Source organism: Garra rufa, chromosome 1 (assembly GCF_049309525.1).
Source record: "Garra rufa chromosome 1, GarRuf1.0, whole genome shotgun sequence".
Classification (NCBI taxonomy): domain Eukaryota; kingdom Metazoa; phylum Chordata; class Actinopteri; order Cypriniformes; family Cyprinidae; genus Garra; species Garra rufa.
Genome location: NC_133361.1, coordinates 28,614,824 through 28,627,886, shown reverse-complemented (window position 1 = coordinate 28,627,886; position 13,063 = coordinate 28,614,824). Strand labels below are relative to the sequence as shown.

General features: G+C 37.9%; 1 protein-coding gene across 1 annotated transcript; it reads left to right on the top strand.

Annotated features, from left to right (window-relative positions):
• Positions 1-626: 626 nt before the first annotated feature.
• Positions 627-8,301, top strand: il21r.1 (interleukin 21 receptor, tandem duplicate 1). Its single transcript, XM_073838605.1, has 8 exons — positions 627-764; positions 1,018-1,141; positions 1,572-1,680; positions 1,781-1,977; positions 3,423-3,568; positions 3,676-3,926; positions 4,696-4,789; positions 6,840-8,301. Exons 2-8 carry the CDS (start codon positions 1,039-1,041, stop codon positions 7,530-7,532), a joined length of 1,593 nt encoding a protein of 530 aa, XP_073694706.1. The 5' UTR covers positions 627-764; positions 1,018-1,038; the 3' UTR covers positions 7,533-8,301.
• Positions 8,302-13,063: the final 4,762 nt, after the last annotated feature.

Sequence of the window (13,063 nt, the reverse complement as noted above, 5' to 3'; positions counted from 1 at the left end):
ACACAAGCTGATGAATATCACCTGCACTTCCAATTTAAAGCTAACAACAAATACTTATTAACTTATGAAACAATTGAAATGATTACAACTTAATTATTATTTACGTGATTAGTGCAATGGCACTACATTTCAGCTTCTATATTGCTTATTTTTACAAACCAGTTAGAAAAATCCACCAAATTTAGGATCTAACAATTTTGATCAGGCATTTCTTTGGTCAGACTCTTCTCCTAGTCCTCAAGCACACATGTACCCATGTTGCAAATATAAAGGAGGCTCATTTTAAATAAATATTAGAGTCTAATATTAAAAACAATCTCTAATGTTTTGTATTGTGACACCACAATCTAAAAAGTCACACATAATCACTGCTTTTTCATTTATCTTTCTTTATTTTGTTTAAACCACGCCAGGCCATGATTAATGCTGTCTACAGTCCTGACCACCCCTAAAATCAGAAATTGGTGACTTTGCACTTTTACCAGGCCCTTGAGGACAACACCTACATAACAGGAAATACCCTTAATTGTCCTCTCAAGGGGCGGCGCTTCTGCAAATAGGCTCTTGTTTTAACCACAACCACATCCTTCGTGTCATATTTTCGTCACAAGCAGTCTGACTGTGCATGTTGATCAGTCGATTGGCATTGTAAATGTCAAGCCTTACGCAATGTACAACTGGTGTTTGATTGAGAAGAGCAGAATTTTATATTTCTATCCAATTTAGATATTTTGCTGAGCTAGTTCAATGGGAATACTATCAAGGTAAGTTTTGGAACTTCTCTACTTCTTTAATAGGCACTTTCACTCATCTTTTTGAACTTAGTAGACTAAACTATGTACGGTATGATGGTTAAGAGGAAAAATCTACAATACATTCTTGTAAAAAATGTATATTGGTGTGTATGTGTAGTAGTTTTTTTTTCTAATAAGTAAAATCTAATATTTCTCATTTGAAATACAACAGTTTGTTACACATTAATACATAACCATATTAACATATTAACTGTCATTGCAGTTTGCATGTGGGCTCTTTACAATGCTTTTGAGCGGGGCTGACCGCAGATTCTTTCCCTCTTCCTCCATGATGGCTATATGGCAAGCCATAGCCTTGCTTGCAATTTGTGGACTTATTGAGTGCAGTAAGTGTACATTTATTGCAATATTTCAATTCCATGAAACATTTTGTAAAACAAGTGTAGACGTAGCCCTGATAGCACACATATATCCCAGAGATGTCTATTTGATGTCTGCATTAAATCTGGAAGACGTATTTTTAGAGTGTTTGCTCATCTGCAACAGCTTTCCTATTAGACATCAAATAGATGTAAGTAAAACTGACATCTTACAGACATTTGTCAGGTGTTTGTACTCAACAGATGCTTTTCAGATCAAGTGATCTTTAACAGATGTCTTGGAGATGCTAAAACACCACCCTAAAAAGGATATATTCACAGCAGTTGATGCAATTTCACTGGTATCCTTTGACCTATTCAGGTGTTGCTTTGAGAAGAAACGCTACCGTTTCTGTAGCTCGCTTGACCACATTTCCTCTCACATCACTGTTTGCAGATGACAACGTGTGCAGCGTGACCTGCACCACAGACTTCATCTCAATGCTGAACTGCTCGAATTCTGACTTGGCAGGAGCAGCTTCATGTCACGTTGTGGCTGATTGCAGGTACAGATCTAGCACTGAATCATGTTCTTACTGAAGTCCTGAAGTGACTCGTTTTACTGAAACATTGTCTAGCCTTCTCATTGTGTTTCATGTTTTCCAGGGATGAATATGATTCTGTGAATGGGAGCTGCACTATCAAATCACCACAAACATGGTGCACAATGGAGCCAAAGGATCTGGACCTTATTATGTCCTTTGATACCAACTGCTCTATCATAGTAACACAAATAACCAAACAAGGCAATATGGAGACCCCACCAAAGAGTCACTCTGAAAAAATAGTTTTGTACAAATCTAGTACGTCCTGATATCTACTTGATCAATTAATGTCAGACATAAGAGCGTGGGTGGACATTGAAGACTTACGGTAGCATTCGATCCAGGTCAATTCAGAAGAACAAAAACAATGCTATGCTGCTTTATGATGCAATATTTGTAGCAAGCGCCAATTTTTTTTTATGCCAAAAATCATTAGGATATCAAGTAAAGATCATGTTCCATGAAGATATTTTGTAAGTTTCCTACTGTGAATATATCAAAAAGTAATTTTTATTGGAAATATGCATTGCTAAGAACTTCAATTGGACAACTTTAAAGGCTATTTTCTAAGTATTTCGATTTTTTTGCACCCTCAGATTCTAGATTCTTAAATGTTTGTATCTCGCTCAAATATATTTCGATCCTAACAAACTCAGATTTAAAAAATTGACCCTTATAACTGTTTTGAGGTCCAGGGTCAAATATATCGTTGTTACTGTAAAAACACTGAACTTTGTTATTCTTACAGTGGCAAATGAATCGAAAGTCTTTAATGTTCCCAGAAAATAGCTCACTTCTGTTTTGAGAAATACTATGGATGCTGTGAGGTCCAAATGTCTGAGAACGCTAATGCATAAAAATGCTTTGATTTTGTAATTTAATAACAAGATTGAGGTATACATAAAGTTTTCCAGTATGATTTGATCTGAAGAGCATCTTGAGATTTAAAGGAGTAGTTCACTTTCAGAATTATTTTTTTTTTTTTTAACAGATAATGTACTCATTCCCTTGTCATCTAAGATGTTCATGTCTTTCTTTCTTCAGCTGTAAAGAAATTGTGTTTTTGGAGGAAAACATTTCAGGATTTTCTCGAACTTGAGTTTGAACTTCCAAAATGCAGCTTGAAAGGGCTTTAAACCATCACAGCCGAGGAAAGAAGGGCCTATAGTACTTTTTAACCTCAAATGCTTGTCTTGTCTTGCTCTGTGTGTACTCTGTGTAGAAATTTACAAAGTATATAAATTGTAAATGTTTTTAGAAAATAACCGATCGTTTCGCTAGATAAGACCCTTCTTTCTCGGCTGGGATCATTTAGAGCCCTTTGAAGCTGCATTTAAACTGCATTTTGGACGTTCATACTTGGGGGCACCATAAAAGTCCATTATATGGAGAGAAATCCTGAAATGTTTTCCTCAAAAAACACCATTTCTTTACGACTAAAGAAAGAAAGACATGAACATCTTGGATGACAAGGGGGTGAGTACATTATCTGCAAATTTTCATTCTGAAAGTGAACTTCTCCTTTAATGGAAGAAGAACATTTGACCATCTGTATACAGTCACGTGTTCAGACACGTGTCAAATTAAGATTTTTAAATTCCAGTGATTTCAGGCTTTTTGGACACCACTGTAATTCAACAGTTGCATTTAAGGAGCCTACTTGTGTACAGTGCACTAACATTGGCTTTCTGTTTGTTTCATAGTTAAGCTAAAGGAACCTTTTAACCTAAACATTACAAAAACCAATGGCAATTTCAACCTCACTTGGGATTTGGCTTATACAGAGCACGACCTCTATAAAAAATTATACTACAGAGTACGATTACGAAGTAAAAGTGACCCGGATAAGGTAAAACTCAGTTTTTGCATGTATAAAATAAAGGCAAATTGCACACATTTTGTACTTTTTTTTTTTTTTTTTTTTCTAAACACCATGTAATGCTGATTATTCCACAGCCGGGACAAATGCACACCCTGAAGCAGAACCAACAATCAATGGTTATCCTTAGCGAAAACCTCCTGCCGGGTAGGCAGTATGTGGCAGACGTTCAGGTTGCAGTGCATCCTTCGAGTATTGCATCCATGTGGAGTGAATGGAGCAACAGCGTTGAATGGACAACAGACTCTCCAGAATCAGAACAGTACTATTTCCTACTGTTGGCACTTCCTGTTGTGATGGTGGTGCTGCTTGTGTACAGTGGGAAATTGTAAGTATCAATCTTGTCTGTTTTATTTGCCGCAGTCTGAAATAAATGGCATTCTCAGTCCAAACTGTTTACTTGACAAAGACAAAATTGAAATTGAGAAGTTTGGCTCCTTATAAAGGCCATGAAGCACATTTAGGGAATTGTATAAACTGCACAGAAGTCACTTTGTGGAATATAGAGAAGTGAAGCCAGCTCGAACCTCTCTCATTATGACTACCTACTTGATTTATGAGTCACATGAGTCCCTTTATTATCTGTAAGTCATATGCCTGTATTAACCTTTCAAACTATCTAGATCGGTTCACTCATTCCTCAAAATCTAAAAGATAGTGTACTGAGAAGCCAGCTTGATATCCCACAAAGAGGCGGGCTTAATAAGTCAAGTCAAGACTATAGACAAGTGTGATCTTAAATTTCGATAGCGCCTCCTCTAAACGAGTTTTCCAGTAATCGATATGACAGCACTTACCGTATATGAATAGTCCTTTCGCACCTCCTACGTTCACGAAAACCACAACAGCAGCAGATATGTTTTTGCAGACAGTCTATTTTCATTTAGGTCAAAAACTGAAGGAAGTCAGACCTACAAGCTTTGCAAGTGCATAAGCTCTTTTTTTTCCTCATGACAGTTGCTGTTTCCATTTCTCTTTCAGCTCATGTGTTCTGATGTTTTAATGCTTTGTGAAGCTGGTTTGCTTGTTTAATGCAATACAAATAAAGCTGACTTGACTAGATGTGTCCTACAATAATGTGTTTTTCGCATCTATAGAGGTAGCGTCAAAAAGCTGTCCTTGTGGCAGCACATCCCAAGCCCTCAAGAGTACTTCACACCACTCTACCATACATATCAAGGGGACTTTAAGGTATGTTTTCTTCAAGCAGAAGTCTCTGTGTGTGTGTGTGTGTGAGAACGCTAACATGTCTTGTGAGGGGACTTTCAGAAGTGCGACATGCTTAACCTCACTTGCAAGCGGGGAATGTGACATTTTTCAAATGAGTCAGTCTGTAGGGGCTTCAAAGGAACAGGAGGGCTCACTTAACATTTGGCTGAGATTGTGTTGAATGTGAAAACTGAAAGTAGCAGTTTTCCCCTCTAATGGAAAGTACTATGAGTTCAAACCCAAACTCTGATAAGGTGGGTAGTTATAAATAGTTGTTTTCAACTAAAGGGGAATTTAGTGAATATTCCGCTGGGTAGACTAATGTGAGCTGAATACTACCTTTTATTTCAGGCTTGTCACAAACAAAAATAAGAGTTTTGTTTGAGAGCTACTTCTTTAGTTAGGCTATTTTTATTTCTCAGAGAACGTTAGTGTTTTAGTATTAATAGTAACCGGGTATCTCTAAACCCTAAGCGTTTTGTGTCGCGGCTTTGTTACTGAGGAAATACGGCAGTTGTATGATTTTATTTTTTAACCTGTAAATGAACAGATATTCCTGTAGGGGGCAGTAGCACGCTGTATTAACAACAGTGAGAGTTGTGCGTCATCAAATGGAAAGTTAAACACGTTCATCATCATAACCTCGTTTTGTTTTAAATAATTAAAAAAGGATATACTTAAGAGTGTCATTTTCCATACTGTAATAAAACAGTAGAGGTGTCGTGGGATAAGTGTTTTGGTCTGCTCCGTGTTTGGTGTAAATCGTTCCGTGACACTCTCTGTAATTTTCCAGCGCCTCTTAATCTAAAATAGAGACGAATTAATGAAATAATTGAACGTTAAATGTTATTTCTTGTGTGTAACCGTGTTATTAGCGTTCATACAATTCTGCCTGAAAATGTTGCTTTGTGATTCATTGCGACGTCGTTCATTGAGGAGCGTTTGCTAACCATTCATGAGGATGAAAAGCATTTAATGAATGATATTTTTTTCTTTTCTTTTAATTAACACATCTCTAAAAGTCAGGAAACGATGGTTACGATGATTACGGATGTCATTTGCGTTGTTATCTGCGAGTAGGCGTTTGCGAAGAAGTGGTTTGATTTTAATCAGTGTTTTAACAAGTTCATTTGCTGATTTTCACACAGCTGAAGATGTGTAGTTTAAATTTATGAAGTTTCTCCTTTTTAATGCTTTTATTCATCAAGGCTGCATTGTAGATTTCTAATAGATTTCTATGTCAATTAAATGCTGTTTTGAGCTTTTTATTCACCAAAGACTCCTGAGTTGATCACAGTTTGCCACAAAAATATTAAGCAGCACAACTCTTCAATATCAATAATAATGATGATTTCTAAAGCAGAAAACTGTCAACCCTGGATGATAAAACCAGTCTTAAGTAACACAGGTATATTTGTAGCAATAGCCAAAAATACACTGTATGGGTCAAAATTATTGATTTTTCTTTTATGCCAAAAATCACTAGGATATTAAGTAAGATCTTTTTCCATGAAGATATTTAGTAAATGTCTTACCATAAATATATCACAACTTAATTTTGGTTATTTGATAAACTTCATTGGACAACTTCTAAGGAAAATTATATTCGAACAAGCCCTAAACAAAATGGAAAGCTTATTTATTCAGCTTTTAGATTATGTACAAGTCTCAATAAAAAAAAAAAAAAAAAAAAAAAAGACCCTTATGACTGGTTTTGTGGTCCAGGGTCACATTTTAGAATGATTTCTGAAGGATCATGTGACACTGAAGACTGAAAAATTTATCTTAAATAAATTACAATTTATAATATATTCAAGTAGAAAACTGTTATTGTAAATTCTAGTAATATTTCACATTATTAGAGTTTTTACTGTATTTGATTAAATGAGTGCAGCCATGGTGAGCATAAAAGACTTCTTTAAGGACCTTTTCAGACTATGTTTTTAAGAATTAAAATTTATGTTTGAGGAGGAGCATAAAGTATTTTTATTCAAATGACAAAATGAAAAGATCTCCCTGTGTTTTATTTCAGAGATGGGTCGGACCAGTCTTGACCTTCAACAGCTTTGATCTTCTTGAGAAGAGCACCACTTTGCAGGTGCTTTGTGAGAAGCAGCAGAATGATGGCCCCGAGGAGCCTGCTAACAGCAGGAGCGGCGAGCGGGACTTTGATCCGGCGGGTCAAAACTCATCTAAACTCTACTTCCTCGGAAGCAACAGTCAGGGCATCGCACACTCTGGTGGTCACATATCGATGGACACCGTTACAGTGTCCGGTCAGGAGGGCGTCATGGCCGACTGGTCCGGTGACAGTCACAGACGGAGCATAGAGGACTTCCTCAATGGCAAAGATGCCAATCAGAGAGCGGCTGAGATCAATGACAGGCAGCCTCTTGTACCTGCCGGCAGAAGGAGTTTACAGGGTTCAGACTTTGATGACTGGCATCTACAGGAGCATGACCTGGAGAACATCGAGCAGGTCTCGCTGGACTCCTACAGCTCTAATGATCAGTCGGATGATGGTTATCCACAAATGGGATTGGATTTGGACACAATAGACAGTGGATTTCTGGAGTCGGACTGTTCAAGTCCTTCGGCGTTCGATGGGAACGAGCAGATGGAGACGTCATCGCTGGGTGGCGTGGGACGTTCCCATTCCAATTATGTCAAACAGTGGGTGGCTTTTACATCAGTGCAAGGTGATACCCACACTACTGGAAAGTAGCAGCTCATGGGAGTTTCTATTGCTACACCGAACTAAACAATGAATAATAGACAATAGAAAGTGGAAGCATCTACAAAATGTAAGAAGACTTGACTGGTTGGACCTAACTTGCTCACATGTTTATGTGAGCTGTTACACTGAACTCTATTTGTGGCATAAATAGACTCATTGCACATTAGCTGTGTGATCATTCAGGACATTGATCTACATTAAGACTGCAGGACAGCTGCATTTCAGTTGGCGTACTATCTTTTTTTTTAGGCCTATAGAATTTAGTCAGGGCAGTGCCATATTTTTTCAGGATTGAAAACGAGGCTGTGAGAGACTGAATTACTGTGTGTTTAAAGGATTATACTGTTGTTTAATACCATACCAAAGAAACTTCCAGTTGACAAAACTCTAAAACAGTTTTAAAAGTTGTGAGTTGTGGAAAATACTTTATACAGTCCTCGTTTTCATCCAACATGGCATTTAACCTGACTAAGTTCTGAAGTCAGAGGTTGTGCTACTAATAATGATTATCTGTCACTCTAATGGACTGGGTTGTACTTTGTCTCTTATGCGTTATTTTGTATATTTCAGTAAAATATTGTAACACTCCATATTTTTAATGTGACTTGGTCACAAAACCTTCAAAACCCTATGAAGTATTCTCTTCAAATCCTACTTTTCCCAATCTTTTATGGATTTTAAAACTATTTTCCTTCAGTTCTAATCGATTTTGAGTAAAAGGAAAAAAAAGCAATTTAGTAATTGTGAGAACGTTTAAGATATGTAGTAGAAAACCCATCAAAGATTTACGTTATTTAAAAAAATCCACATTGTTGTATACATATTTTGGACTATGGGGGCCCCATTATTTTGATTACATAGAACGGTTGCACTTGGTGAGCTTCTAGCACTGATCTATATTATTTTTACTCGCACATCTCGCAACGCACAACTCGGGAAAACAAAATGCTGATGGGACGACCACAACTACTGTGAAAGAGCTTACAGGTGGCTTAAACCAAATGCTGTACCTTTGATTTTTTTTTTTTTCCCACAAAGAGTCTAGACACGCCCATATATCGAGTAAAAGGTGCCATGACAAGCGTCAGCATGTTTACATTGTTTGTAAGCTCTTTCAGTAGCTGTGGTCTACTAAAAGCCTCAAAGGCATCAGGGCTGAAGTGGAGAGAACACAGACGAGGGTCTTTAGAAAGTTTTATTTGTCTGCAGGCACCTTCAAATTATTTTCTCCTCTTCTTATTGCTAGGAAAGCAGTAAAGACTTGCATCACTTTTCTTGTTGCCCTTTGGCTGAAAATTACAACCAAAAGTCCAACCAATGTGGCATCGTATCTGTATTTTATTTTCCAAGTTGTGTATTCTAAATTTTGTTATGGTAAAAATATCGGCAGATAGTGGCAGTAGCTCACAGAGTTCAACCATTCTACTTTAAAATAAAGTCAATCTTTTATAGGGTTTCTACTACAAATTGTAGTAAATTTATTATAAATTTGCTTTATATAAAGCCATACAAGTCTTAATACCCAGGGTTCCCTTTAAGGCTTGTTCACACCAAGAATGATAACTATAGAGTTCTAAAAATCATTCTAAATTTAAGATAATTCACAAAACAACTATTCACTAGAGCTGCACGATTAATCGAAGGTGTTTGTCATGCGTGTTTTGTCGGTAAAGTCGGTTGTGTAATCAGTAGTGAGTCTCCAGCACCTGCTTTCAGATGTAGCAGCATGTACTACCAGGGGCGGAGTGGCAATCTGGACGACCGGGACTTTTCCCGGTCGGCCAGCCGAAGGATTTACACAACGAATCACAAATTGAGCGGGCGCGAGGCGTACGCGACCGGCCTGAGCTTATTAGAATCATTGGCGGTGCAGAATTTTCCCGATGGATTTTAGTGTCCCACTCCGCCCCTGTGTACTACACAGAGCCGTAGTTCACCGTAGTTCAGGCTACGTTGTATCGGGTTAATTATCACAGGAGATTTAATCTCGCAATAATGAAATCATTCTGTGATCATGACAGCTTGTTTGCGGAGCTTCTCAGTGAACTACGGCTCTGTGTAGTAAATGGTGCTACATCTGAAAGCATGTGACAATACCACATTTAATAACATGTTTTCACTCCAAACTCACTTCATAATGTTAGTCGAATGTTTAAAATAAATCCTGTGACATGATGTGGCTTCTTACACAGAATAAGGCCCACAACATATTTCATAGTATTCTAATCATAATTGTTATTGCGATTACATTTAGATTTATCGTGCAGCCCTAGTCCTATCTGCATGTGACGTGACGCCGCGACACGCAATAAATTGTATCTTTTCCAGGTTAATAGAGTTTTTGTCCTAATCACCTGTGACGGCGACACACAAAATTTCTATTTTAGAAACTATTTGTATTTTTGGAATTTCGCGGCTGGAACAAGATAATCTCAGGTGCTTATTATGTGCTTTATTCAATGTTAAAAGTGTCTGATGAGAGTTTGAATATCATATTGTGTGAAATTTATAGCCATACTGAAAACAACTACAAAAATACATTAAAGCAAACATTAAACTGCAAACTCAATGCAAAACCAAAAAGCGTATTCCATAACAAAGATGGTCACTCAGTATGTAGTTTTATGAATGTTAAAAAGGTTTAAATGTGTTATAGAATGGAAAACTGTATTTACCTTGGAATTGTTAGGTAATAACAGTTGTGTACATGGACATGACATACCATGAGTCTCAAACACCATCGTATCCTTCTTCTTATATAAATCTAGTGTTTGCAAAAGACCACTGAAAAATAGATAGCCAAATCATCAGAAGTTCTGCAGGTAGGCTATTGTGAAAAAACAAATCGAGGACAATAGTGAAAATAGCAGATCAGGGAAATAAATGTTATGTTCCAGGTTGTGCAGGGGATGTTAAGTGCAGAGATAGTTGGTGTTTGTACTCAGGAAGGCACGGAAAACAAATAAGGCTTTCTAATAAAATAAGGCGAGCCGCTACAGGGACACGGTTAGCTTCTTGTTAGCGGTAGCCTGTTACATTGCAGTACATAAAATTTCACTTACCACATGAACATAGTAAGGAGAGATGATTGCGTGGATGATGGCGAATGAGTTGGAGAGATCCTGATCACGGCTGACAGCAAATAAACTTGCCAAATATGCTTGTCAAGTACTGCCGCTGTAGTATAACATTACACAGAGCATCGCCAATCCAAGTGAAAGTAAAAAGTTATCCTGCATTCAGAACAGCAGTTTTCAATTAGCTTTGTAATTATATATTTATTTTTACTCCATGTGTTTTCGTCCTGCTGTGCTGCTAAATGAGCCGCTCTGTGAAACAGCCAATCAGAGCAGAGCTCATCATTATAATTCATGAACCTTCCAAATAACAGACCATTTCATTCTAGGAAGAAATCCTAGGGTTGTAAGTGGACTTGTAAAACTGTTTCTGGAGAATTTTTGCCTAAGCCATATACCTTCTATGTAGATATCAAAGAACAATTTAAAATATTCTATCAATGCATTCACCTTTAATATTTTTTAATTATATTATAAACTTGTTTATTTCGTCGAGAGTGCAGTACACTTCTGAATGGCAGTGATATTTGAGTGATTCTGTCACGTGTCCTGGAATCCTGTTGTGTTGCATGTAGTTAAGACACACTGTTAGTACTGCATATTTTGGCCCTAATGGCCTTCTATAACATTTTGACATTACATGCCGTGCAGCATCCAGTGTAGACAGTGTCACGATGTAGGCAGGAACACACGAACAACGACGTAGTAAAAGACGAATATTTAATAAATCCAACGGAATACAAGCAGACACAGGAACAGCAGGGTAAGACATCCATATAACATCAAAGACCGACAAGAGTACAGGGGAAAACACACACCTTAAATACACAGACTGATTACAAACACAGGTGCAGACGATGAGGGAGAAACCAAAAACACTCAGAACTGCGGGGGAAAATGGGAGAAACCAACATGAAAGTCCAGGTGTGTGACAGACAGTTAGTATAACCAATTATAATGGGTTGTATAATATTTTTGTCCGTTTGCGTCCAGTGTAGATATGGATTTTACGATAACGATATAGAATAATAATATATACAAAATGATTACAATTACTTTCAGAACGATATTTTCCAGTTTATGAACAATAAAAACATTGACACCCATGCTGCTTGAACAAACCAACATAGGCTTGTTGGAACTATGTGCGAAGTGGACATCACAGGTTATTCCGGCATTAGTCCAGTTCGAAAGGTGCATATAAAGTCAAGCCCAAAATTATTCATACCCCTGGCAAATTCAAGAGGCATCATTGTGGAAAAAAAATATTTCTCAGCTTTTATTTACATTTGAACAAAAAGTGGCATGTCCAAAATGATTCATACCCTTTGCAAACTGTCACATTCTATGGGAAAATCCAAAGTTCTATACCATTCCAAATAGTCCAAGCTGTTCTAAAGCATCCTAATTACCCTGATTCATTGGGACTCAGTTGTTTTATTCAACTCAACAGGTGAAAAACAGAAGCTCTCTGCTGTTGGTTTGTGGACAGTCATGGCTAAGACAAAGGAGCTCAGTGAGGACCTGTGGCTGCGCATTGTGGCTGCTCACAAGTCAGAAAAGGGCTATAAGACCGTATCTAAACATTTTCAAGTTCCAGTGGCTGCAATGCAAAGTATTATTAAAAAATACAAGACGTTCCACGCTGTGAAAAATCTCAGAGGACGTGGTCAGAAGCCAAAAGTGACACCTGTGCTGGCCAGGAGGATAGTGAGAGAGGTAAAGAAGAATCCAGGGATCACCACCAAGGCCATCCTGATGAATCTGGGCTCTGCTGGTGGCAACATCTCAAGGCAGACAATCCAACAGACACTGCACCCCACTGGGTTCCACGGACGCAGACCAAGGAGGACACCACTTCTCAAGAAAACTCACACAAAAGCCCACCTGGCCTTTGCAAATGCTCATCTGGACAAAGAAGAAGACTTCTGGTCTTCTGTTTCATGGTCAGATGAAACAAAATTTAATTGTTTGGCCACAATGATGTAGCCTTCATTTGGCGTAAAAAAGGAGAAGCCTTCAACCCTAAGAACAGCATCCCCAGTGTCAAACATGCTGGTGGGAACCTAATGTTTTGGGGGTGTTTTTCAGCCGGTGGACCAGGGAACCTAACCACAGTAAACAGCACCATGAAAAAGGAGCAATACATCAGAATTCTCAACAACAACATCAGGCAGTCTGCAGAGAAACTTGACCTTGGGCACCAGTGGACATTTCAGCATGACAACGACCCAAAACACACAGCAAAAGTGGTGAAGAAACGGTTAGCAGATGTGGAAGAAAAATTCATTTTACTTATCATATGTGCTTATGAAACATTGTGTAAGTTTCTGCTTTATCAAAACCTGCCCTGAAGATGTCACGAGGTAAAGGTATCAGGGCCCCAAAACCTTGATTTGAGTCTTGGGAATATGATATTGTAGAATGTGTTTCTCTGTTTCC

What these genes read in the sequence shown, in the direction of transcription:
- il21r.1 (XM_073838605.1), top strand. Translation starts at nt 1,039, where the DNA reads ATGCTTTTGAGCGGGGCTGACCGCAGATTCTTTCCCTCTTCCTCCATG. An exon ending in TTGTGGACTTATTGAGTGCA is followed by an intron (nt 1,142 to 1,571) that starts GTAAGTGTACAT and finishes CACTGTTTGCAG; the next exon opens with ATGACAACGTGTGCAGCGTG. An exon ending in GTAAAAGTGACCCGGATAAG is followed by an intron (nt 3,569 to 3,675) that starts GTAAAACTCAGT and finishes ATTATTCCACAG; the next exon opens with CCGGGACAAATGCACACCCT.